Source organism: Carettochelys insculpta, chromosome 7 (genome assembly GCF_033958435.1).
Source record: "Carettochelys insculpta isolate YL-2023 chromosome 7, ASM3395843v1, whole genome shotgun sequence".
In the NCBI taxonomy this organism is placed as follows: domain Eukaryota; kingdom Metazoa; phylum Chordata; order Testudines; family Carettochelyidae; genus Carettochelys; species Carettochelys insculpta.
Genome location: NC_134143.1, coordinates 11,633,734 through 11,661,689, shown reverse-complemented (window position 1 = coordinate 11,661,689; position 27,956 = coordinate 11,633,734). Strand labels below are relative to the sequence as shown.

Sequence of the window (27,956 nt, the reverse complement as noted above, 5' to 3'; positions counted from 1 at the left end):
CTGGGTAGCACACAAGGTCAGAGTCAGCAAATCCTACCCTAAAAATAGATTCTGGTTTCAGAGTTGGTCAGATATCCTGTGTTGTCCTGCCACACTTCGTAGAGCCAAGCTACCTGCAGTGCCTGCCTAACTTTCAGGTAAGCCTAACCAATATCATCTTGATGTTTCCTATGCTATTCTTCCTTTTAAAAAGTAACTTGGCAAGTCATGGCGCAGACTGAATTCTGGCAAACCTTCTGAGGTAACTGAGGGCTTCATAACATTGTTACAGAGAAAAGGTGCAAAGAAGTTGAGAATCAATCTTTGGAAGAATATAGGGTCAGCGTCTCTTAAAAATCCTACCATGAGGACACTTATAAGAAGAAAATTAGCTAAAATAAAATGTGTTTATACAATAAATCTACTTTAAATCTGGAATGAAAACAGATTAAAAAGATAGAGAAAATCCAGCTGCAATTTTACAGGGTAATTTTTCAGTGGTATCCACCCTAAACTCAGAAATCTTCCCCAACTAAAATATTTGTTCATTCTCTGTTGATGCTTCCTCAAAATTTGACTTTTCTAATCCAGTTACAGATCCTATGAAATGTGAATGCAGTTTTAAGTTTCTTGGTCACTGTTAGGATATCCAGTGTAACTCCCAACTTCACCTGTTTTAAATTAACCAACAAAGAATGAGCGCAAAATGTATTTTTTTTAAGGCGGCATCAGAGGTTTAGAGAGGCACTGCAATAGCCAGTTAGTTGGAATGTACACAGCAGGAGGGTTTGGGAAATAATTATATAGAAACTGTGACTCTGGTTTGAAATTATTTCAAGACAACTGAATTAAATGAGCTATTTTACAACCCCCAAATCCTTCAAACTTAAGGACATCTGGGTGATTCAGAGGTTGAATTAAATGACAATATCTGCTGAAGGCAATACTAGATACAGATCATACTTTCAGGAGTTCCTTCATTTAATACAAACGGTGTACTTTTGGATGATTAGTTATGTATTTATGGCCCTTGTCTGCACGCTTTCTGGTCTCAGCTGAAGTAGAGGAAACCAGCTTTTATGGAGGTTTCAGAAGGGTAACAAAGTTAAGATTTCCCCCCTCCCCAGGATAGGCTTTTAATACTTTCTACATTTCAACTACATTTTAATCAGCTGTAAAAAAATTATCCTGAACACATTCCTCAATTCCTCGCTGCAGGACTCAAAGTACCAGATTGGCTCATAATGACACAGAGCATTGATACTATGAAGATGCTATAACCAGGAGAAGCATTTTTCAGCCCTCAATACACTTAATGAAGTAACCTAACTCAAAAGAGCTTTGTTGTAAATTATGTATGTTCAGCTCTATGTGACAAGTCCATTCTCTGACCCTAGAAAGCAAAGCACTGCCTCCACGCTAAGCCTGAAGCAGACAGTGCACTTCACATTGTCTGTACATCGAATTCTGAATTGAGAGCGCTCTGGCATGTAACCACCCGCTGCTTAACAAAATGAGATGCACTGAGGTTGATTAAAGAGGGTTAAGTGCGTGCTGGCCCAGATCAGATGTATGGAGTGGTAACATCATCCCAACTACTCATGCTGCCTGGAAGGGAAAGTACAGGACACTAGCCAGGAATTCAGGGAACGTACTACACTACCTTTCACTATTTCTAAAGAAAGAAACTTGGCTTATTTAGGACCATGATTTTGTTTCCCTTTGCAAGTGAGAGGGCACTAGTATGCAGACAGTCATACAGCTAAATTAGTTCCAGATCTCTTACATTCTCTTGAATACACATGAGGACTTCTCGTTCTGATCACTCGATCTCAGAAATTTTTCACACACTTTCAGTGTTTGCAACTATATATTTTTTCTTTGTGTAGTTAAGTACGAAATGTGATGTTGCACTCATATGGAGCTTGATAGGCCTAGGATTGCACTCAAAGTCAATGGCAAAACTTCAATGGTTACACTTGTCTTTAGTGGGACAGCTATGCAATGAACAGAAAAAAAAATTCTAGCCCACTCCAGAAGACCACAAGTGATCTACTGTAACATTCATTTTATGCATGGAAATGTTTCAGCCAAGCTCCTAGGTTTTCGGCTTAAGTACATGTTGAACCTCTCTGCTCTGAAGCTCTCTTGTCCAGCAACATCCATAATACATCATAATTTTAGTTAGCTGGATGACCACTTATCATGGGTGCGTTCAAGTTTCCCATGGTCCCATAAATTTTGTTTACAGCCACCAGTCCTGGCTCTCAGTGGTCTGTGGTTTATTTAGCTCTAATTCACCCCTAAATATCTTCTAAGAGCCCAGCAGGCAATGAAAGTGTTGGTAATGTGCTAGACAATATAGACGTCCTGTGGTCTGGAAAATTCTCTTATCTGGCACCGGTGAGGGTCCTGAGGGTGCTGGATGACAGAGGGTTACCCTGTACAAACGGGAGTAAATACATTCACCTCCTGCACTCTTGGGGTGAAATCCTGATACTATTGAAGTCAATTTCACCACCGATTTTAGAGAAATCACTCTGGATGCATAATCCTGCCCATGAAGTTCACTAGGGACTCTCTTACTGCTATTTGATTTTACGTGCCAGTTGCCCAGACGCTATGGTGATGGACACCAATAGAAAATCTTAATGAGCAGAAGATGCCTGCCTGCTCTCCTGAACTGCTTTGCTGTTTTCTTTCCTTCACACATCTTCCCTGATGATCTTTACGCACATGTACGAATACATGTACGTGTGTATTAGGCATTGCCAGAGGAAAAAAAACAGAGGAAAACTGAGGCTGCAGAACCCTAAGAAGTGAAGCCAACCCTTTTGTGTGTGGGTGAAGTAAATTAAGTATCAGTCACCCTGTGTAAACATATAGCTAAAAATGGCTTGAGCTATCAGAGATGCTGACTAATGAAACCTGCCAGTGCTTTGAACTTTTTAAAGCAGAACTGCTTTTGCTAGGAACCTAAATGTACAGAATTAGCTCCCAAGTTTGAAAGGTCTGGCCTCGGTGCCGTCCTCAGCACCCATCACCGCACTGTTTTATTGACCTGCCTTTCTCAAGGATGGGACTGTCTTCATTGCAGTGTTAACATACATGCCCATCACTTACACTAACACTAACCTCTGGAATTAGCTTAGCTCAAAGGGTCACACTGCAAAGCGACACTCAAGCAGCAGCGAGTGGTCAGTTTAGCAGGCCAGGGTAGCGGAATCCCCACTGTACAACTTGCATGTTGGCAGTACTTGTGATTTAATCCTCACCCTGACAGTACCTCAGGCTGGAGGTTTTTGTTTGTGGATTGGAGCCCATGTAAATGAGGGATACAAGAAGCTGCAGCCCAGGCTAACACTACAGCGAAGACAAGCCCTAATTGTTCTCACTTATGCAAATCAATGGGCCTACCCATGCAAGGAAGGCCAACAAGCTTTTATCTGGAGAAATGATAACTAGTTTGCTGTAGACCTTCCCCAGCCTGGCTTCACTGACCGATTATTCCCACAACTACACTTCATGTGAACTAAAGGCCACATATCGAGTCACTTGCTTTACACTTGGAGACTTTCTACAAAGATGCCAGCATGTCCACCTTGTCTCAAAGAGAGAAAGACCAGCTGCAAGTAGCCAGACACCACTACTGGTGTTTGTACAGCACCTAGCACAACAGTTCCTGGTCTCAGCCAGGGCTTCTAGATTCTTTCACGCAAATACGACAGGCAGAGGACTGGCAACAAGGGTCCAGTGCGTTAGCCTGGGGTACTCCTGAGAGGGCTTCGTAGCTATTTCAGGCCAATGAAAAGGAATAAGCTGCACAGAGAAGCAGTTACTGGGGTCCCGGCAGGGGGCAGAGGACACAGCCTCTTTTTTCTCCCTTTTACAGATGTTTGGACATAAATCTCACTGAGCAATGTGTCTGGCATCTTAGTGTAGAGCAGTAAGATTTATGCAGCACAGCAGCAAGCCAAAACATTTAGAAAACAAGAATACTTTGCACTTACAGAATGCCCTGTATCCATAGACCTCACACTGCTTCAGAAATATGCACCAGAGCCTGTCTAAACCTCATTTATGAGAGGCCAGGAATCTACAATTTCCTGAGTGCCAGAGTTTGCGGATGTTTTGGTCCCCCTTTATCCATGGGGCCACTGACACACACTGAAGTTCAGGTACAATTGCCAAGAAAGGCTGCTAATTTGGGGACCTGATTTTTCAGAGGTGCTCAGCACCCACTACTCAGTGGGAGCTGCACCTGCTCAGCACTTCTGGAAATCAGGCCTGGCATGGACATTTTGGAAACATGAGTGTTTGTGATTAGCCCAAGGCCACACAGGTGCAGGCACAAGACTAGAAATTCCTAACTCCTAGTCCTCTGCTTCGCTCCCTGGATCATACGCTTTCTCTGAAACAGACGGACCAGCTAGAACATATTACAGACCAGCAGACTTTCCTTACAAAACAACCACCAACGAACTACAAACAATTCCATTTGGCAACCGGGGAGCAGATAGTGAGCATCAGCTACAGAATCCGTTGCAGAGCCTAACGCACGCTGTTTATCCAAATTAGCTGCACAATTACTTCTATCAATGCAAAAACAGTTGAATGTTTTTCTCAGTGCACAGCACTTGAGAGAGACTTAAAATGCAGTGTAATTTGCCACAGCGTATGTCCTGAAGTGGTTTGCTAATGAAAAGAGGATTAAGTCTCCATTATTTTGTGAAATCACTAACAATATTTTCATTTATATACATATAACCCCGGGGGAAAATATTCCTTCCAACCAAATGCTTAACAAATAAAATTCATTAGATAATGTGCACTTTGCTCTTATTTATGCAAAGTAAGATTAGGGTATGAAATTACAGATGCTGGAATTTCAATCACCCTGTGTTTGATAAGTTTAAAGATCATCACAGCAGCATCATTCGGAGTCAACAGATTTTTGAACCTAATGGTTATGTCCTGGTCGGCAAATGAGTCAGGGTAAATAGAGGAAAACACATCAGCGCTTATCTTATGCGAGGCACACCAGGCTCAGCTCCCGTTGAGAATTAGGAATGAGTGAAGACTAACTATTGATTAAGAAACTCCAGGTTTGGCCCTACAGAAATAGATTATGTGACCCACATACCTAGGGGTGTACTTCATTGTCCTACGTAGTGGCTCGTAGATCACTTATGGAGGGAAACAATGAGTCTCCTCTACAGCCTCAGCTGAGAGCCAGCTGGCTTCTAGCTCAAACCATAGAACAGGGGTGGCCAACCAATTAGGAACTAAGTGCCATGGATAGAGTGCAAAGAGCCATCTATTATATATATATATATATATATATATATATATATATATATATATGTCTAGAGAGATAAACACAAATGTATAATATGTGGCTTAATGCCCTCACCCTCCTCCAGAGCCAGGCACCCCCAGCTCTAACCCAACCCCCCCACCCGCCCCTCCTCCACAGCCAAGCATCCCCAAACCCCCACTCTAACCCAATCCCCCAGAACCAGGCACCTCTAGAACCCAACCCCCACCCCTCCCCTCAGAGCCAGGCACCCCCCAGCCCTCCCCCACTCTTACTGCCAGTGACTCACTGGAGCTACCACCTCCACGCGCTTCCCACACCAAGCACTGGGGCAGGGGCACAGAGCGGCGACATCACCCCCGGCGCACAGCTCCGAGGAGAAGCCACACTTAGTGGCTCAAAGAGGCATGGGTTGGCCACCCCTGCTGCAGAGGCTCCCTCACTGAGGTTGGTCCCAGGTTCGAGCCTGCCTGTGGATGGTTACAACTGTACTCAGCAACTCTGAGGATGGGGCCCTTCATGAGTAGCCATCTGTCTGAATCCTGCATGGCAAGGGACAGGGGAGCAGCACAAGAACGTTAATCCCCGACACTTCCGTAGCACTTTTCCTCCCTAGGGTCCAAGGAAGACAATAGGTACAAATCTCCCCACCCATTTTACAGCTGGGGAAATGGAGGCACAGGGAGATGACATGACAGCCCCAAGTCACTTGTCTCCTAGTGCAGTGCACTCTCCACCCAGTGAACAGCTAACAAGGCTCAAAGAATACTGCTCAGCCTCAAGGAAGTGGCCACAGCTGTCTGGTCCATAGTAATGGTTTGGGGCAGCCGTCCCTGGCCAAGGTTTTAGGGCCCACCCCCACAGTGGCTGCCTCGACTGTCCGATGGGCTGGGCCCTGGGCAGCCCACAGGATCACTGGGAGACCTGGTGTGGGGCATCGGCTGGAGTCAGCTCCCCAGCCAGCACTCACTGTGTGGATGGGGTGGGAGAGACCCAGCAGCCTGCTCCAGTCCGCCATGCTGCCTCCCCGCAGGCCTCAAAATCATCATCTGAGTCCTTCCCCAAAAATTGCTGGAGGAAAAGGGATACAGAAGTGGTAAGTATTGTTACTGACTCTTAATAGGCGAGACAAAGCTGAGACACTCAATCCAAGTCTGACCCATAAAATAGGCTGAGCCCTTTAAAAAAAGAACCTGGACTTTCTCTGCCATAACTTCCGATTTCCCTTAGACATACATTTCTCGTCTCTATCTTTGAGGCAGTAGTAAGGGGCCAGAGAAGGAAAAGAAATCCAACCAGTTTTTAACCTCTAATCGAATTCAGGGAGCAATCTTCCCTAAGCTCTGTCAAACACAGAGACCCAATAAAAAGGCAGATGAGAGTTATCTGGTTCTTCGATGGACACTTACCATTTTTCCCCAAACAAATACTTGGCAGTAATTAATTCCAGGGCCTGTGCAGCAAGCCAGCTTTATACTATTGAAACTACATGATTTCCTGCTGAACTTTAGAATCAAATCTGAAATATATATATTATTAGGGAGTTTCAATGGATGCTTCCTTGTATTGTAACTCAATTCAAACGTCCCCTCAGCAGATAGTATTGGCAAGGGATAAAAGAGCATAGTTTGCTTGAGAGTTCAGGGGGAATATGGCTTCCCAAGAACACCAGCAGAACAGAATGGGTCTCAGAAGAGGTTCCATTTTCAGAGCACTAACTTAGCTTAAAACTGAAACAGTATGTTGCAGTAACACAGATGATCACTTGCAGATGTAACTATGCCATTTTAAGGTCGGCATGTGGAGCGCAAGACTATTGATGTAACAAATCCACATTCTACGATGACAACAACAACTAGGGGCCTCTCTCTCTGTCTCTCACACGCACCCCCATCCACCACAGTCAGGTCTAGAACCTTGGGCAGTCCCTCAGTATCAAAATTACAGGCCTCAAACCCTTGAGCTAAGGAGAACATCCTCTCCCTGCTAGCACCAGCACTAGGTCCTCGATCCTCAGCACCTACCACTAAGCAAGGCACAACACTCCTCTCTCATCCACAGTTAAAAAAATAGTACGCTGGTGTCTCTGTAAACATCAGACAGACAGCATTAAACAGGCTGGTGTCAGGAGTGTGTTTTGGTAATTAGGAGAAAGAGTTCACCTCAGGAATTACTGCTGGTAGTGCAGAAACAGAACGCCGCCATGTGCTGGAAGCATGACCACTCACATTTCCTTTCCAAACTCATGGGCCCATTTAGCCAAACTGCCCGGGCCAGTCTTAAAGGCAAGTGGGCAATCAGGGCCAAAGACCAGGGCAGCAACTTCATAGGACACCAAATCAGCAGGGGTGGGGAGGGAACATTGCTCAGCCTTCCTCCTCTCCCTTTCATTCTCGACTGGCTGGCCCTGAACGTTGGAGGGAAGGAGACAAAGAAGTGTGCCACTGGGGGTGGGGACTGTAAAAGCCAGACCAGCAAATGAGATCATATTTTAGGAAGATTGGCTGAAAGATGGTGTCGCAGTTTCCAAGGCCTGTGCACCTCTGACCCCTCTGAGGCTGCCAAGAGAGTACCCCGCTTAGGTCGCAGGCCTGCAGCCATCAGCTTTTCCAGGTCAGGGTCCCATGACCCACTGCCTCAAGTGCCAACAGAGGCTGCCGACTCTTGCCATTCACTGTGATCACCTTAAAAGTCTGACCTGAGCTCACCACCCTGTGGTCCTGTTCTCTGCTACCACGTCCTGCTTTAGGCTAGCCACTGCTTCCATTTCCTGCCTCTCCTCACCTTCCTAGGAAGGGCTCGTGGCTATGCCCAAGCCTCTCTCCAGGCACCATTTTATTCCTCAAACACAGATAGAGGCAAAAATATCAAGCACAAACAGCAGCACCTCTGCCTACCTCGTCCGGCCACAGCCTCCAGAGATTTCTCCTTGGCATCTTCCACGGCTGAAAGGAGATCACATCATTCCCTTCAGGGCCTACCAGTCTCCCTGCTGGAATTTATCTCAGCCCTTGATAGGGATCACCTGACATCTCCCCAGCTGGACTGTTAATTGAACAGGGCTGGCTGGTGGGGATGACCAACCAGCTTCCAATAAAGCAAAGTCATCTTTAATCAAACAAAAGTATCACAAAAAATCCGAAAAACAATAAACAGTTTCTCGACATGTCCCGCTTACCTGATGTCATCCATCTTCTGTATGGAGAGATGGGCAAAGTATTTCAGGGCCCCTCACAGAGCCAGTTCTCCTTGGTCAGCCACATGCCAGTTCTTGGATTGCGCGAGAGTGACCTTTCTTCCTACATCAGAGAGGGCACAGTATAGGGTTTTCTGTTCTCTGGAACAAGGTCAGACCAATCTATGCAACTTCATCCCCCATCCCCAACCCCACGTAATGACCTTTGTTACCTGCCTAGAGATATAAGAGTTTGTAGTCATTATTTCTCTTCTCCCACCACTGTGATTTCAATTCCTGAAGGAAACTCTTTAGCTCTCCAAGAACCCAGAATACAATGCCAACCCCATAAAAAACACATATCAACTTAATAAAGCTGATGCAGCAATCAGTTTTGTGTTCCTTCTCTCTGTCACAGCTGGCAACCAGTGCTAGTGAAAATGAGCCCAATTTCTGAACAAACATTCACACGCGCCAAGCAAAAAAGGAAATTCACAATCCTGCCTGAGCTTCAACAGAAAGCAGCCGTTTTGTTGAATGTTGTGGAAAAGCATCATTTTATCAGGCACCATTTTCCCCAAAACATCAGTGACCAAATCCAGTATATTTGAGGAGTTTGGGGGAGGGAGGCTAGGCTCCTCTGACTGCAGAGAGAGTGGGTTCTAGTCCCTAGGAGGCAGGCTGTCTCTCCTGGGAAGGAGCAGTCCTGTTCTACCACCTCTCTCCTTTTCCAACACGATTGCCAATCGCTGCTGTTCCCCTTACTTGGCCTCAATGCTGGTTGCATGAGGACCACGGACAAGAAACACAGAGAAGTTACAGAAGAACACTATGGCTATGTCTACACTAGCCTGGAAGATCAACCCACTCAGGGTCGATCTTCTGTGGTTCTATTTCATGTGTCTGGGAGGGATGCATGAAATCAACCTCTCAAGGGTCACAGTCAACGCCCGTAGTCCTTGCAAGATGGGAGCAGTAAGGGAGGTCAATGGGAGAAACTCTCCCATTTACTTTCTTCAGTAAGGATGGCCAGCTAGAATTGCATATCTGCAGTTGATTTACTTTGCCTAGTATAGACATAGCCTCATAACGGATGACACAAGACGACTTTTGTGTTGCTTTTGTTGGATTAAAGATGCCTTTGCTTTATGGAAGCTGGTTGGTCATAGCTGGAAAATCACAATATAACAACTCCCCAAAACAGCGGCACATCTCACCCCGCTGTACACTCAATTGGCTCAGGTTGAAACACTTCTCTACAGAGACCCCTTCATCTGCAAGAGGGACCAGGAATCCCCCCAAGCATTTAAAGTGATAGCTCTACCCTTTGAGCACACCTCTCCATACACCACAGCAAAGAGATGGGAAAAAGCAATCAAGTGACTCTGATGGGGCAAGATTAGCAGCTGCCTGAGGACAACAGGAAGGGAGGGAAGTTGGTTTCCCCATAGATGTTACAGAAAGAGGAAAAAAGGAAGGAGGCACTGAAGACAACCGGCCCCCTCCTCCCCACCACCATTTTCATTTAGTGCTCCAAGCTCAGTCTGAGAAACCAACAAATGCTGGGAAAACAGGATTAATTTGTAGTCAGAACGTCATGGATGGAATCGGTGAAGACCGATTGATTTGCCCACTCTCATTTTCTAAAGGTTTTGGCTCCATTGAGAGGAGCCCTGACTTCAAGTGCAAAGCTCAGATCAAACTTGGCGCTGGACCTGGAATTCTAGCTTCTAAAGACAGGGTTTGATGTGGAGATGAGCTGCACAGTTGGAGTAACATTCTGCAGGCAGCCCACAGAACAAAGGCACTCTTTGCCTTTGGTAACCTGACTGTCCATGAAAGTACAAGAGGCATTACAATCACTTTGTTCTTTGCAAAATCCCTTCTATGATATACTCCCTGGATCTACGGCATGAGCATACTTTTTGTAGTATGCAGGGTCTCGGAGCCAGCATGGATATGCAGCTAAACTTGTATCAATTTGAACAGAACATGACTCGAATACACTTTTACCACTTGTCATTTGCTTTCCTGCTGTTGCTGATCCTTACTGGAGATGTACCAGGTCAATAAGTAGGTTGCTCTTTAAAACATGTTCTGACTACATTAGTAGTGCCACCTCACAATGGGCCAGAATGAAATTACCATGCTGTGGAATTCCCCCCAAAGTGTTTTGTTCTTTCTGGACTAGATTTAAAGTAATGGGAATCAGAGATCCTGTTTTTCTCATCCAGGAGCAACCAGCATTGCTCTGTTGGAAGGCTGGCTCAAGGTAATTGTCTTACAGACAGAAAGATTTCTGCTTGGCTGTGGCTAGGTTAGGACTGAATGTATTTAGTGAGATTACATGAGCTAACATGTTCTATAGGTGTATCTTCACCAGGAAAAAGATGTGTTCTTCCCCAGAAGGTAAAATCCTAATGACAAAGCAGTTTGCAGTTTCCATGTGTGTCAGCAGCTCAAGTTAAAGGCTGAATTCACGGGGTACATCTATAGTCCAATTAAAAAAAAAGAACAAAAACTATGGCATGATGCAGATGGCCAGAGTCCACTGATTCAGGGTTGTGGGGCTCAGGCTGCAGGGCTAAAAATTGCAGTTTGGAGGTATGGACAATCTCATGGGGTTCAACAAAGACGAGTGCAGAGTCCTATACTTGGGACAGAAGAATCCCAAGCATTGTTACAGGCTGGGGACTGACTGGCTATCACAGTGCAGCAGAAAAGGACCCGAGGATAACAGTGGATGAGAAGCTGGATATGAATCAACAGTGTGCCCTTGTAGCCAAAAAGGTTAATAAAATGCTCCTCCTAATGCACCCCAATATGTCCAGCATCTCAAGAGAAGTTATTATTCCTCTTTATTCGAAACTGGCGAGATCACATCAGGAGTACTGAGTCCGATTCTGCCACCCCCACCCCAATACAAAAAAGATGTGGAAGCACTGGAGAGGGTTGAGTGGAGGGCAATCAAAATGACCTGTGAGGAGAGGCTGAGGGATTTGACTGTATTTAGTTTGCAGAAGAGAAGGGATTTCAAAGCAGCCTTCAACTTCCTGAAGCGGGACTCTAAAGAGGATGGAGAGAGGCTGTTCTCAGTAGTGATGGATGGCAGAACAAGGAGCAATGGTCTCAAATTACCATGGGGGAGGTCTGGGTTAAATATTAGGGAAAACTATTTCACTATGAGGCTGGTGAAGCACTAGAATATGTTACCTGGAGAGGTGGTGGAATCAAGGGTTAAACTACATACGGGAGCAGAGTTGAGTCAACTGAGAGTGTTTGCTGAAGTCCGGCCCTTTATTTGACTTCTCTGTGAACACGTTTATCCACTGAGCTATCAAGGGAGCCAGAGGTTACAAACACATTCTGACTGAGGGGGCTGCATCTGCCAGAGAACGTGTCTATCCCTTTGTATACAGCTCCAAATCCAGGCACTTGGGTTGTGTTGCTCTCAGTGTCAGCAAGGGTGGGTTCAGCTGGCTTTGACACTTCTCTGAGTTTTCTATGGTTGTATTTTAGGTACTGCCACATTCCCCGGATCCAACACCAGTTACGCGCCCGGGAACAAGATGTCTTCCTTGAGTTTGAACACCAGGAAAAGAAGTGCCTACACAGCAGTCAAAGTGGACCCTGATGGAGATTACTGCACGCCTGGAGCATTTGAACTAGAGCGGCTCTTCTGGAAAGGCAGCCCCAAGTACACTCACGTCAATGAAGTCTGGCCTAACCTCTACATCGGAGATGAGTAAGTGAAAAACGCAACCCAACAACAGAGCCACATGGCACAGGGATTCTTACCCCTACACTCCCAAACCAGGCCTTAGAAAGGGAGTAAGGCAGCCCCACCTCTTTCAGGGTGCGTAAAAGCAGATTTTCCCTTCTTGCTTTCAAGCGCCACAGCCCAAAGAAAAGGTTTTCATAGCCATGTGGGCAACCCCCCTTACCAAAGATGGTATGAGGGACCAGCTGCAGCTTTTGGGCATAGTTATGTACTGTGTTAGGTGGCTAATTTCAATGAGTAACTTGCCATTAATTGCCAAGTGACAGCCCCTTTGTCATACTGAGTGAAGGGTATATGGCTGGGGGGGAGGGGGGCGGGCAAGTGTTAGCCTGAAATGGAACTGTTGGAAGCGACTGAAGAGTCTTCCCAAAAGCTGGAAACATTTCACCACTTGTAAGTCAGAGCCTGGCTGAGGATGGGGGAGTGAATCACAGAAAAAGGGTGTGGGGGCTCCCAGGTATTAAAAATATTAAATTTGTCCTTATTCAAAGGCATAAGATGCTGTGATCTCATTCTCAGTTGTAGGGCTCATCTCACCACTCTGAGCAAATGAATGTGAAAGTTCAGGATTAATCTGGAAGCAGCTATAATATTCTGTTACCCAGAACCAGCTCCACACACAGACAATCAAAGCTGTCTGCAGAGCTGAACTTTTCTTAACCCTTAGGCACTACTGGTCAAATTCCCATTTTCCCCCTACCCCTTTCCCTAATGGGACAGTTACTTTACAACGTTACTAAACAGCACAAGCTGTAGCCCCACCAACTCTGCGGCATTCATAATATTTTTAAAAGGACCTAAAATTTGTCCATCGCCAGCATTAAAAAGTGGAAAGATAAACAGCTTGTTTTAAAAAACGTTATTTGAGTCCCAGTACCCTTGACCATTAAATTCTGCAGCAACCAAGGCAATAGAAAGACCCACACGAGAGAGCTGGGCTAAAAGCACATAGGGGATGGTTAACATTTCATAGAGGACATTTTTTGTGACGCTACAAATTAACATGGCTACTGCTCAGCTAATGGACAAGGGAGTGGAGGGGTGTATATGTGAGAGAGAGAGAGAGAAAGAGAAATTGGTTTCTTGCTAGATCTTTTTAAACCCAAGTTTCAATAAAAGCAGGGTGGACCTTGTTGAATGCACCTGATGTTTTCTTTCCCCTTCCTTGTTTAAAATTATCAGGAACTCCTTGGGGACTGGATATTAGACAAGCCAGGTACACACGTCCTTGGGCAGGGCTTGATGTCAGCGGGTACACTAGCAAACAAATTATTTTTTTTGTGGCCCATCTGTCTAGTGGGGTATGAACAGACCATCAGGCAAGACTCGCTCCATTAATGGGACACGTGGGCAGCTAAGCATTTAGTCCTAAGCAGTGAAGTTCAGGCTGCAGAGAACATCATGAGGCCATAATAATCCATTTCTGCACAACTTCACATGCTAGCACATGGGCAGTGCTGCTCTCTGAGTCCTTCATTAGAGTGGAGCTGGTTTGTTTTAACACTTCACCCAGATGTATATGTTCCTTTTTAATTACCCTCATGTTCCAAGTATTGAACCCACGATAAGTCCATTGGGAGAAGAAGAGTTTGTGTGACCAGCAGCTTCTGCCCTCAAGTCTTCCATGTGTGTCTTTTTAGGGCCTGGTTGAAGCGTTGGGCCACTGAATAGCTACTGTGGAAAAGGCAACAGAAGTCAGGTTCATTTTGTACCCTTCCCAAACATGCTAATATTAATGGATGCTCTTAGAAGTATTTAGTGGCATGCTCATTTCAAATCAAGTGTACACATACATACAGCGTTTATTTTCAGAGCCTCCACATCTGGGCCTCATTCCTGCCTTCTGCACTTACAAGGTTAGCAGCGACTGCTTATAGAAATGCCAATTAATTATCCTGACTGTATAACCACAGCATTGTTTTAATGCATTGCAGGCTACCTCAGAGCCCTGGGAGGCCATTCATTCCTTTTGTTACAGGACTTGGCTGCAGCTGTTTCCCAGAGGCAATGAAACACCCATGAGGCTTGTCAGACCCAAACTAATTAAAGCTTCAAGTTTAACATCCTGTGTTCAGCTCCAGTTGAAGTTTTCCTCCAGCAAGTTCCAAGGACTTTTAAGAGGCTCCCAAAGACAGGAATAGAAACACACTTTTGAGTCATCCATGGCCAGATTTAGTATCACGTAGATTATCTTCTATAGGACAAGGAGCTGCTTTGTTTGATTTCCTTCTTTTATAGGGCACTGTTTGATGTAAGACAGGTACCCTCTTCAGGTGACCTGGTTGGCTGATCCTCAGCCATCAATTACAACCAACACACTCGGAAAACTGGCACTGACTGGGACAACCAGCTCCTACCACAGAGCCTGAAAGTAGAGATAGTATTTGCCAAATTACCCATTGCTATGTATGATTTTGGAACAGCTCCAAAACTTAAGAGTTTATTTTCTGGTTCCAAAGTACCACTCGCAAGACTTCAGCTATAGATGATACAGGTTGAACCTGTCTAATCCAGACCTCTCTTGTTCAGCAACATCCATAATCCACCAGAATTTTTGTTAGCCGGGCAGTCTCTTACCTTAGGTGTGGCCAAGTTTCCAGTGGTCTTATAAAGTGTGTTTACAGCCATCACTCCTGGCTCTCACTGTTCTGTGCTGTTATTTAGCTGTAATTTACCTCTAAATGTCTTCTAAGAGCCCAGTAAGCAGTGGCAGTGTTGGTAATATCCTAGACAATACTGCCCACCCATGGTCCGGCAAATTCTCTTTTTTGACACCAATCAGGTCCCGAGGATGCCTCATGAGAGAGGTTCAATCTGTAGTGATCACCTAAGATCTTGGCCTTATTTGACCCTATCCCCTAGCTCTGATTAGGCCTCAGGCCTGAACCCAATTCATATCTCAACACCGTCCCGTTCATCTGTCTCTACCGAAAAAAGAAACTATGCGAGAAATTCCCTCTATGTGCAATATATTTTAAGACTATCTTCCAATTGCAAAGCTGAGCCAAACCCTGGTAGGTTTGGTGAGAAGGAACCTTCTCTACAAGTCAGTGATAGAGTTGACGACCATGGTTGCCAGAAGGGGGTGGTCTGAGAACTGATGAAGGCAATTATGCTTGCCAGTAGCTCACACAGAGAGAGCATCAAGGAGATAGGGGACAGTTGTAAAACACACAACGTGTTTAGGTGCTCATTGATTGATTCTCATACATTCGTACCCCTTCCCTACCTTGAAACGATGTCTCTGGCTTGTTCAAAGTGGCTATGGATAAGGGGGAAGGCCATTTGGATTAGTTCAGATGAAAACGGATTGGCTCACTGCATATTTATAATCACACTGTTTAGAACACATGAAGTCTTACGACATCCATGGATGTTGATTGGAACATTTCATGTTCCACGGATAGGGACGCAGAAGCTAGAATTACATTCATAGAAGGGACAGCGTGTGGGGATAATTTTACTTTAAAAAGGCACATGCGAAAAGATTTTGCTGTGATAATGGCATAGTCATCTGCCAGTCTTAGTGGAAGCTTTGTGAGCTGGGTGGTAAATATGTGACTCCATTCCAATAAAAATTAAAAACAAAACAAAACAAAAACAAAAAATAACCCACACCTAAGGCAGAAAAAGCAATGCTATGGACTTTAGCTTAAAGTGCCAAGAAACAAGTGGCAATGATGGCTTTTCACGCCAAGCATCCTCAGAAATCATTTTAGTCTGCCCCTGATTTGCAGCAGTTAAATCACTATGAGTGTCAAAGTCAGAAATTAATTGTCTAGGTCAAAAATGTTTCCAGGCTCTGATGCTTCTGATGTGGGAAAGTTTTTGGTTTGGGGCTTTTTTTGGTCTCTCTCAGAATCTACAAAACCTCCGTCAGCGGATTTGCTTCGGGCTCTGGATTGCTCACTGAATCTCGGCATTCCCTACTCAGCAGCTGATAGGAGTTCCTATGGTTGTGGAGAACTTGTCAGCTAGTTTGCAGAGGAAAAAAAAATTGCTTCGATTCTTGTATCTGAGGAGGCAGAGCAATGCCTGGCGGGGGACAAATGGTCCATTATGTCCACATAAGCTTCAGCAAGCAGGACGTCTCTAGATGCAGGAGAAGATGTGAGAATTTTAGGCCCAGGATTACTGGAGAGCGTAAACGTCTACCTTAGCCATGGCAGGTTGCCAGCTACTCTTAAGGGAACAGAGATACCATCTACAGTCAGGAATTCCTCTTTAGACACTGAACATCTGGAAGATTAGTACCATGCCCCAAGCCTTTCCTTGACTCAAAAATGTGTGAGGAGATGACTCCTTCCACAGTATCCCACTGCCTCCAATTTCCTTGACCCTTCTCAGTCTGAGCCTAAACTTGCCTAGAAAGCAGCTGTTTCTGTTGCTCAACGATCACCTTCAGGGACTGACCGAAAGATGAGTGTCCATAATGATACTGGATACACCAGCTGCCTCATCAGATAGCACTATGAAATGCTGTGGAGTAGGGAGTGTGCTCTGTGCTTTTCTTGTGGAGGGATCTCAGAGGCTGTAGTTGCTTTGCTTCCCCCAGGGAACTCCAAGGTTTAAATAGGGCTCCATCTTCTTCTCTTTGACAGGTGAGAGAGGCAATTGGGAAGGTTAATGAAGAGGCATTGGGGCGGCATCTGCAGTACGTGGTGGATACCCAACTTGTGTTTCTCTCTCTTCTGAGCAGATGGCCTGGTTGTGTGTGGGCGGCAGCTCAGGAGGGATTCAGAAGCCATCCAGCTTATTAGCAGAGTGCCCAGAGAGAGCACTGTGTATTTCTGTGGGTGAGGCACATCTGCACATGCCTTGGGGCACATAAAATTTATTGTACCCCTGGACATTAAAAAATAGAGGGAATACTGATTGGTACCATCTTTTTGTCCTTACATGAATCTTAAGGAAATAAATACCCTCATCAAGGAAATGGCTGCAACTGAATTATATTTTTGATTGGGCCACTTCCTCCCAGCCCATAACCAAGCAACATGTTCGGAATATGCATATAATATGAAGTGAAGTATCTTCTTTCCCTCCCCCCGCCATAAGAGTCACTCTCATAGCATGTACTGTCTATTGTCAGAGAATTTTACAAACACAATGATGGACTGATCTGCCTCCTGTTCCACTCAAGAGGCCCTGATGTTGTAAAGAGTTGAGCCCCTGTTTAAATGTGGTAGTCCATGTGCTTAAGTCCTTCGCTGAATCAAGACTACTGTCCCTAGGATATCTTGTTATTAAAAGGCCCGGTGGTTTTTTACTCAGTGATCCAAATTTTCTTCAATTCCTTCCTTGCCAGTTTGAGATGCATTGTCATTTTCCGAATTATCTCCCAACAAGGTACTTCACTTTCCCTGGCCTAAAGTGTGTTTAAGGCAGACATTGAAGATCATGATGGCTTATGCCATGTAAAAAGAAATCAAGCACTAAAATACAGAAGACCCAGAAGAGTACAATGAAAACAATTGGAAGATAAGTCAAATGTTGAGAGTTTCACCTATGCTGGGCATTCAGCCCTGACTTTCTTGGGCGTTGTGGCTTTATGTTCAATATTACCAGAGAAATAGAAATAGTTATCACGTTTACAAGGCAATACCATTACTTATGGAGGGCGTAATACAGAAAACTCTTAGGAGGACTATTAAAATTGGGTGCTGAGCTAATAGCAAAAGGGAGAACTTGTGCGTCATGTGCTAGCTAAAAACAAACTAAGGATTGAATTATAAACCATTGAACAAGCTAACAGCCTCTGAGCATCTCTCGCTCACTAACTGCCTTCCGCAGGCTGTTAGGTATTCAAATTTTACATGCTTTCCCTTCTGTCTACAGCACTACTAATACCATAGTGGTGCAGGAAGCACATTGAACACAAGAAAACACACCCATCTTGTGATATACCCAATAATAGCCAATGCTATTCAAATACAAAGGAGCTAAACTATGAACTGAGATTTTCACAAGTGCCTCATGACTGTGGCTGCTTCCAAGGCTACATCCTCACAGAAGTTTTGGGTTGTGCTATAAATCAACCTCACCTCTTGCCAGCGAACTTGATTTAACCGAGATGCTTGTAAATTCTGGTGTTTGCACTGCACAAAGGTTTGTTCCTGGTCCTGGTTGTGAGAGTTATGGCCAGGAACAATGTTTGAATTCAGAAGCGTTCATGAGCTTCTACATCAGAAATTACAATCATGTTAGCTCACGGTAATTAGCAATCAAGTCAGTTCATTTAAAGCAAGACCAAAACCCATCACTACTGTTCATTATATGTAAAACCTCGGAGCCCCAGTTACAGACCCGGACCACAGGGTACAAGGTGATACATAACCAGCATCAAATACCTTACAATCTGAGACCACAGATGGATACAGACTAATAAGGCCATACACGGTAACAATGTCACATTGTTGGTTATGATTGACAGTGGTCCTAGCTTACCACATTTTGTAGATTTTGTTTTGTAGATATTGAGGACAAGGACCGTTACAGAGATTTTGAAGTCTAGACTAGGACTATTTGTATTTTCACAAAGACTGTGTTCAGTACTGCACAGAACAAAGGCACAATGTCCTGGCCTTGCAGATTTTGCAACATACTAGAAAAAGGAGGATAAGTTCTTGGTATAAGCCCTCTACAGACATTACAACTAACCCTTTCAGACAGAGGCACCCAAACCCACAATGAGACCCTTACAGTCTTATCTGCAGAGGGGCAGAGAGCTCACAATGTGATTTGCAGGCAGACTCGGCACCACTGAAAGTCAGGGCATTTATTAAGGTGCTAGTTCAGCAACCGTGTGCTTGAATTCCACGGATGCACTATGGCTTATCTCAAAATAGGTGCTAAGTCCCTATCTTAACAGCACCTATTTTGAAATAGCTATTTTGAAATAGGTGCTATTCGTTACAGAGTGAGGTTCAGCAATTTCAAAATAACTGTGTGTACGCTAGGATAGTTATTTTGAAATAAGTTTGCTGTTTAGACCTACCCTAAAGGTCAAAGGGAAAAACCTCAATGATTGCATTTCTTTCAGAGTTAGTAAGAGCCATGGGACCCTTAGATGAATTTAATCCTCATTGGTAACCGACTCTTCCATTAGTTCTGTGATCGTAAATGATGACAGATGGTGTCAGAGTGTTCAAGCAAAGGAGTGGGAGGAAGAATTCAGCTCAGTTTGTGAGTTGGACAAGTCAGCTCAACCTCTCCATAGCTCCAGTTTCCCACCTGTAAAATGGGCAGAGCCAATAACTGCCCACCGCTCACGGCTGTTCGGCAGATCAGGTTGTCAGGAACATCCTGGGATGACAGTATTTTGTAAATGCAGGGGATCCAGTCTGCTTCCTTGAAGCTTTGTCAGCATTAATGTGGTTTATCATTTGCAGAAGAAGAGACATATTTCTGAGTGGATGCAGCATGAGAGAGCACCACTCACATAGCTGACAATGGTGTGTGTTTAAACAGGAAAACTGCACTGGATCGCTACAGCCTTGAGAAAGCCGGCTTCACCCATATCCTCAACGCAGCCCACGGCCGGTGGAACGTGGACACGGGACCAGACTATTACAGCGACATGGCCATTGAGTACCATGGGGTAGAAGCAGATGATCTCCCCACCTTCAACCTTGGTCAGTTTTTTTATTCAGCTGCCGAATTCATTGAAGCTGCACTTCAAGACCAGAGAAGTAAGGAGGAGGAGGGGGACAGAGAAAGACCTTGTTTGCTAACACTGATCTCTTAGTCCGCAGGATTATTAACCAAAAGTAGTCGACTCCTTGGGGGGTGGGGTGAAACAGGCAGAGAAAGTCAAGGACCATGGGCACAGGACCAACAGGCAATGGCTGGTCATTTTTGGGAAACCAGTGCTGGCATAGAGCTCAGTGTGTCTCAGCCATTGAAATCCAATGGGATTTGGTAGCAACCAAAGAGTCCTTCCCCACGGATGGGTCACTCTTAAGCAGCTGTCTCCCGAAAAGACAGGTGTCCTGAGTACAAGCAGAACGCACTTGACAAGCCTGTACACTGTTCCCTATGATTTTTCCCATCCCTGGGTAGAATAAATTTTGTTATGTGCGCCGAGGCATATGTGGATGTGCACCACCAAGAGACACACACACACGTGCTGCCAGCTGCAGGCACTCTGCTAATCAGCTCAGCAGTGCCTGAATCTCTCCTGGGTGGTCGCCCAAGTGCTCAGCTTACAGGGAACCCTGTGCAGCAAACAGTCTCAGGAGGAAAGTTGTGAACACAATGGGCCACTGAGCTCCTCTGCCATTCCTAGAGGTGGTCGCTCTGCCCTTAGCTGGGAGGCCTGTTGGCAGGGCACCTGCCCAGGCTGTCCTTATCTTGTGTATCTAGGATTCCAGTTTCCAGAGCTGTCACTTCAACATTTCTTATCCTGAAGCATTAGGCTCACCATAGAGACACACAACAGCATTTGCATCCCTCTGCCGTCAGATCCTTTCCCAGCCATAACAGGGATTTATTGTTGCCATCTTCCACGCTGTGGGAGACTGAAATCACTTTGACAGCACAGATCTGGAAACATTCGTTAAGGCCTTTGTTGAGTCCCAGCTTGATTACCGCAGTTCATTATTTGCTGACATCCAGCAGCGCTCCAGCTAAGGGTTTAAGCTCACGTGACGCACAGCAGCCTGGACCCCGCACGGACTTGGAATATTTCCTCCAGTTCTTGCTTTTGACAAAAATCTCAACAGGGTGTTTTACCAAAAGCCAGCAGAGAAACTGCAGATCCTCCTGCTGACTGACAAAGCCTTTAATATCAGGGCCTCCTAGCAAGTTTCCAATCTCTTGTGTTCTTTGCTGGTTAAATGAGCAGCTACCAGTTACCTGGCAGGGCCCCCCACCCCACCCAAGCAGTCACCAGCCAGGGCTTAAGTGTTCAACAAGCACCGTCCTCAGCCACAGAACCTGTCCTGTTAATGCAGGAAGGTGATCAATCGTGGCCATTTTAAAAGCAAAGAGCCAATTGCACTGTGTGTTTCTTGTAGATTTTAGGGTCTTAGAGGTTCATTGGTGAAGAAAGCTACTTAAAATGGGCAAGACTCTGCCCAAAGTACTGCTTCCCAAAAGGGTGGGGAATACAGGTTGCACCTCCAAAAACCAGCACTCTCTGGTCCAGCCACTACTGCTTCTGACAGGGTGATGGGTCCTTCCAGCAGCCACGAGACACCAGCACCGTCTGGGGTTCCTTCCTTCTTCTCTATGTAGTCTTGGTGATTTGTAATGAGTCTGGAGCTAATACTTCTGCTGTCCCCTCGCCTCATGTTGGAGGCCTCACTGCAATGGCTTCCCCAGAGTGTTCCTCACTTCTATGTGGTGATGACTCTCAGACATGTCAACTTCAAACCTGGCTCCTTCAGTCAGACACACTACCATTTTGACATTGTATGTTCTTTCTTTGTGAATAATATGAAGTCTTTCCCTAGTCCCATGGAACCAGTTTGTTCCACTTGGGTATCGTGGGCTTCAGCTTCTGAAGCCCACCTCTTTGGTGTGTTTTCACTGGGGGAAAACTAATTGAACAACCTGTAGGCATGGTTCAGTCAGCTGGGTGCTCTCAGAACACATTTGGTTATGTGTGTGAGGTTATTTTTTAAAGTCACTGTTCTTTAAAAAGGGACAGCATGAAGCACAGAACACATTTGTCAACAAGGTCTGTAATGCAGGTGACAAACAATTTCTCTCATCAGGGAAGGAGACTTCTGAAAAACAGTCATTTGTTTTTAACAGCTGGGGTACGAGGGCAATGCAGTCTGGAAAGATGACATCACACACACCCCAACCACTTGCGGGGCATTTTTTCCCCGTAATGCACCAGGAAAAAAAACACTTGGGAGTAAGTAGTAGAGGAAGAACATTGACCATCCACCCCATATTTGGTGGAATGGTCCCATATTTGGGACACTAAAAAGGTGGTTCCTACTTATTTTTTAAAAGGGCTTAACTGTCCCATATTTGTCCCCGTCCCCTGCCCACCTGCTGACCATTTCCATCAGCAGCTGCTGGCTGGAGAGCACTGGGCTGCTGTGTCCAGGCCGCTTCCCTGGGGCTCTGGGTGGAAGGATGGGTGGCTGCCACTTCCCCAGGGCTCTGGAGGATGGAGGGAGGGGGAGTGCTGGTGGCTGCCACCTCCTTGCCGGCTTCCTGGGGCTAGGTGGAGCTGGGAGGAGCTGCCCCTCTCCCCGCATATCTCCCTGTCCCGTGTTTGGGACAGGGAGACATATTCACCCTAGAGTCAGAGCACTAGTTTGGAAGATCTAGGCTCAATTCTCTGCCCTGCCACAGACTTGCTGTATGACCCTGAACAAATCACTTAGTCTTTCTTTGCCCCCACCCCAATCCGTATGTCAGGGAAATAGCCCTTCCTGACCACCCAGACTTAGTGTGAGGATAAATACAGTGAGACTGTGAGGCACCCAGCCATATAAGGAGTTTGGCTAGATAGATTAGCACCCCAAAGCATTTGACCAGCTACACAGAAGTAGGTGTCACTTCGCCCATCAACACACTGCACAGCTGGGCCCTGCAGGGACAGGGCAAAGTCCTGCCTTCCTGATAGGCCCTCACAGGGATCTTTAATGTCTGTGCATCTGTTGTGTCATGCAAGCGAGGTACTAAAACTTCGACAGAACTTTATTTACAAAAGTGGAACCTCTAAAAAACTGCTGCACCCTCCTGTAGCTCAGTCTATAGCTTCCCCCTCCTCCTCCCCGTTTCCTGGGCTTCCAGACTCCCAGCGGCCAGTGCTGCCAGTTCCAGGAATTACAAGCAGTGTTACATCTAACACACCACAGCGCCATAGACAGGGTCTCCATCTTTGCCATTTCCACAGGCACACGGGCATTTTTTCTCCCTCCTTTAACACCGTAAAATACAGGTTCTCTTGCCAGACGCCCACAAAGTTCTCTGTTTCCCAGCTCCCCAAGCAAAGCCTCTATCCTTCAGCTTTCCCCTCCCGTCAGTCATTTACAGCACCCTTCTGCCCTGGCCCATTGGCAACCTCGAGGCTCCAGCAACGGGAAGGGCTGAACAAATGGGAGTTCTCATCTGTTTCAAATATTCTGAGTAACGTTAGAAGGGATTATCATTTTCCGTTATCAGGAAGGCTGGAAATCTGCCAAGAGGCCGCTAAAACTATCTGCTGGGATGAGGATGCAAGCTGGGGCCATTAATCCCCTTGTGCTGGCAGTTCCTGATGTGTCTGTGAGACAGCAGGGCTGCTCCTGCCAGGAAACCACCCCCTGCGCTCCCAGCACCAAGGAGCCAATGGCTGGGAGATGAAACCAGGCTGCACTGGATGTAGATCACAACATAAAAATGCCTCTGGCCTTGCAGTGGCGTTTGCAGTGTTATTTGAGCGTTGGAGGTCGTACTACGCAGAGCTTCAGCTGCTCGCTGTCCCCCACCATCTCTTGCAGGCACAGGTCACCTCTGTCAGGTACACTGATTAAAACAAACCCAACCCCACGGTAGCTGGGCTGGGGTGCAGGTCTACAGGCTTGGGGGCTCACACAGATGTGGCAGATGTTCCCATTAGGTTTCAGAGCAGGATGTCCTGTGCCAGATGCAAGCCCAAGTCTGTCAGCCGGGGCTCTGAGACATTGCTGCCAGGAGGCTTAAAATACAGCGTGGATGTACCCACAGCGCGGCACCCTTCTCCCGTCAGGGTGCTCCACTCAACCCCAGCTTTGATCCTGCCAGGGCTCTGCAGCCCAGAACCCTTTGCAGCAGTTCCTGCAGCACACAGAAAGGCCCAATACCCTTCCACCCTCCTCTGCCTGCCCAACTCTTACCAGTAGGGGACAGCCAACGCTTACCAGGTCTATGCTAGACCTTAGAGCCAATTGTAGATACGCAATTCCATCCACTGCAATTGCATACCTGGAATTGACTTAGCTGCGATTGACTTACCTGGCCGTCCTCACTGAGGCAGGCAGATGGGAGAAACTCTCCTGTCAACCTCCTTTACTCCTCACAAGATTGAGGAGTACAGGGGTCGACTGTCGACCCTGAGGATTCAGTGTTGCATGTCCCCACTAGGTGCATGAAATCGAGCCCTGGTCAATCTTCCGGGTAGTGGAGACATACCCTTACTCATTTGCCTTACAGCAGTGCTGAGAGGCTCCCACAGAGACCGACACCGACCCCATGCCAACAATGCCTAAATGCAGTAAGGCACAACCCCCAGCCCAAGAGTTACGCTCTAACCAGGCAGCTCAGACAGTGGGTGGTGAACAGAATCGTCATCCGCAGCTGTGCCACGGGGGTTAAGTGATTCTCCTAAGGTCATGCAGGAAGTCAGTGGCAGAGCAGGGAACTAACTACTGAGCCATCTTCCCACTCTGGCCCTGATATTGGGAGGGAGCAACTGAAAGCATGCTTTTCATCCTCCCAGAGGGCATGAGTATCTGGTTCCTCAGCACCTACACCGGGCCTTCTCCTTGCAATTCTGCCCCCACCCAGAGAGTAAATGCTCCTGGACTCAGCAGATTAGTGAAGCACAGTAAACTATGGGACAGTGGGAGTCCAATAAAGGGGCGCTTCAGCATGGCTTTGCTGGCTACCTACTGTAGCACTGGAGCCCACCCCCTCTGGCTGTAAATTAGTAAACCTCCCGCTGAAGCATTAGGGGTTGGGACTCACTGGGTGACTGTCCGTGGCCAAGGCACTTGACTGCTCTAAGCTAGAGTCCCTGCCTCCACAAGAGGGTATTTATGAGGCATCCAGGGAAGCTGTAAAGCAAATGAATGGCTGTAAAGCACGCAGGGTGTATCTACAGTACCCGGGTGATTGACCCGGTTAGGGTCGATTTCTCACGCCTAGAAGGGATGCATGAAATCGAACTATTTGAGGTCAACAATCTTGCGAGGAGCAAGGGAGGTCGATGGGAGAGTTTTTCCCATTGACCTCCCTCAGTAAGGGCTACCGGATAAGTCGAACATAGCTACATCGATTCCAGCTACGCAATTGCTGTAGCTAGAATTGCGTACCTAGGATTGACTTTAAGTTGTTATGTAGGTCTGGCCTCCAATTTCTGGGTGGAAGGCACGAGAGAAGGGGAGAGTGGGGATTACTGGTCAACCTGAAAGCCATTTCTGTGTTTGCTTGTGCAGACAAGATCTTAGTTCATTGTGCCATGGGACGGAGCCGATCGGCCGCCTTGGTCTTGGCTTACCTGATGATTTACAAGAACATGACCGTGGTGGACGCCATTGAGCAAGTGCTGAAGCACCGCTGCATCCTCCCAAACCGTGGCTTCCTGAAACAGCTGAGAGAACTGGACATAAAGCTGGCACTGGAGAGGACCGACGCCAGGAACAGCATCCAAGCCGACGGAGAGGAGCAGGGCACAGGGATCTAGTCTTCCTCGTGCCCTGGGGCTACTGCTCGCTGGAGGAAAACCTAACAAGAGAAAACAGGGGTTGGAAAACAAGAGTGTGCCAAGTCCTTTGGGAAGGATCAATGCCAGCTGAAATGCCTTACAGGGAATCTCAGGTGGGAGGCAGATCAAAGGAGATGGGGGGCGATCTCCTTAGGGAGCATCACACAGAAGCTGCTGGCTTCGCACTGCTCTTCGGGGCTCGGCTGTCCAGACAAGAGAACGGAGGGACTTGGGAGGGAAGGCAGCGGCTCTGTAATGACTATGAGGGCAGGCCCCCTGGGTGAAGGCTGGGGTAGCAGGCAGGCCCATGGACTGCGATTCAGGCCCAGCTGCTCCTCCTGCCGTGTTACAATAAATGTTGAACCACTGTTATTTTAATATGATTTGCGAGGAGCTAGTTTACCCCACAGCAAACCCCCAAGTACAGCCTAACACGTTCACTGAAGTGTACCCAGCCCATGGCACAACACATTTATTATGTGTGTCAGAAGGAGTTCGCTGAACAAGGAGGCACAAGCCCAGCTTCTCCTGAATTGCCTGGGGTTAGCAGAACCCTTCCACGTGATGACACCCCCGCTGGTAACTGCCAGTTCAGCTCCCACTAGATGCGAGGCCACGCTACGGGACCGAGGGGAATTGGAGACCGAAGCAGCTGGACAAAGCCTGAGCCAGAATCAAAGCTGCAATCCTCCTTGAAGCTGACAGTTAACTGGGGTGGGTGGCACAGAAGCTTCCCTGGGCAGGGGTGGAAGCGGGGATTAGCCCGTTGTCCTGCTTCTTGCACCTGCAGCCCTGCCCACAGGCCACTCCTGCTCCACCCCCCATTCTTGCCCCTGTCCCGCTTGCCCCTCCCCACCACCACATCTCTCTTTGTGCCTCCACCCATCACAAGACCCTCTGCCCACCACATAGGGCTGCCAGATGCCCAGTTTCCAACCAGAACAGCCACTCAGAAGAGATCCAGGTGGCTCTGATTAGCACTGCTCTCCAGGCCTTTGAAAGTCCTGTTAGCAGTGCAGCAGGGCTGTGCAGGCACAGTACTGGCCCTGGCTCTGAGGTTCTCTGACAGCGGCTGGCATTTTCCTCTGGCTCCTAGACTGAGGCACAGTGAGTTCCACACACTGCCCCTGCCTCCAGCTCTGGCTTGACAGCTCCCATTGGCTGGGAACCATAGCCAATGGGAGCAGTGGGAGTGGCATCTGCAGACCGGGGCAGTGCACAGAGTCACCTGGCCGTGCCTCCACCTAAGAGCCAGAAGGAAATGCTGGCAGCTTCCGGGAACCAACTGGGGTCAGCACCACCCAGAGCCCCCTCTCCCACCCCCCTACCCCAGCACTGAGCCCCCTCTCCCACCCCAACTCCCACCCAGAACCTGCACCTCCTCCCACACTCTCTCCACTCAGTCCCAGCTGGACCCCCGCCCCCATGCCACAAGCCACTCATGAATGAGGGAGGGTGGCAGAGCGCAACCAATGGAAGGAGGGGAAATGGAGTGAGTAGGGGTGGGGCAGGAGGTGGGACAAGGGTGTTCAGTGTTCTGCATTCAGAAATTTGGCAACCCAACTGCCGCACCACTCCCCAGCTCCGAGGGAGCTTCTTCCCCTGCCACTCTGTGTCCCTCACCCACTGTCAGACCTTCCCCCACTGCCATTCGCCTCTTTACTCTCCCACCCACTGCATCATCCTCCACCACCACTTGCCAGTTCACTCCATCACCCCCGGGAGACCCTCTCACTGAGGAGGGAGGCAGAGGGTGGTGGGGACTTCGGGGGGGCGGGTAAAGGAAAGAAGGAAGACTCACCGAGCAGCAGCAGCAGCAGCAGGTGGTAAGAACCTCAGGGAAGGGGCAGAGCACGTTCTGGAAGAAGCAGAGTGTGTTCAGGAAGAGGCAGGGCCACTGAGGCAGGGCCACTACGGCCCTGACATCTGGCTGCAAGTCAGTCCATGGCAGCTGCAACAGAGCTTGGTTAGCCTCCCGTGGCATGTTACTACCTCTGGGGTGGGGAAAAAGACGACATTTTGAGTTTATCTTCCTGTACCCAAGTTTGGGCTCCCTTCAGACCCCCAAAATCCTAAAGCCAGTGCCACCGATTCTTTGGCAAGGCCAAAAGCAGACATTTCGTGGGAAGGGTCAGAGATCTGATTTGTATCTAATCCAGAGAAAATAAATTGAACTTTAAGTGTTTGCCTTTCAATCCGCTTCTTTGAGAAAGGACCAGATTCTGCTATATTCCCACCTTCCCCACTATCACCATGTCCCTGTCTCACTTCATTTGCAAGACGACGGCTAAGT

General features: G+C 47.2%; 1 protein-coding gene across 1 annotated transcript; it reads left to right on the top strand.

Annotated features, from left to right (window-relative positions):
• DUSP29 (dual specificity phosphatase 29) lies at nt 1–27,848 on the top strand. Its single transcript, XM_075000021.1, has 4 exons — nt 1–137; nt 11,991–12,216; nt 19,723–19,943; nt 25,395–27,848. The coding sequence occupies exons 2-4, from the start codon at nt 12,041–12,043 to the stop codon at nt 25,640–25,642; spliced, it is 645 nt and encodes a 214-aa protein (XP_074856122.1). The 5' UTR covers nt 1–137; nt 11,991–12,040; the 3' UTR covers nt 25,643–27,848.
• The last annotated feature ends 108 nt before the right edge of the window (nt 27,849–27,956 follow it).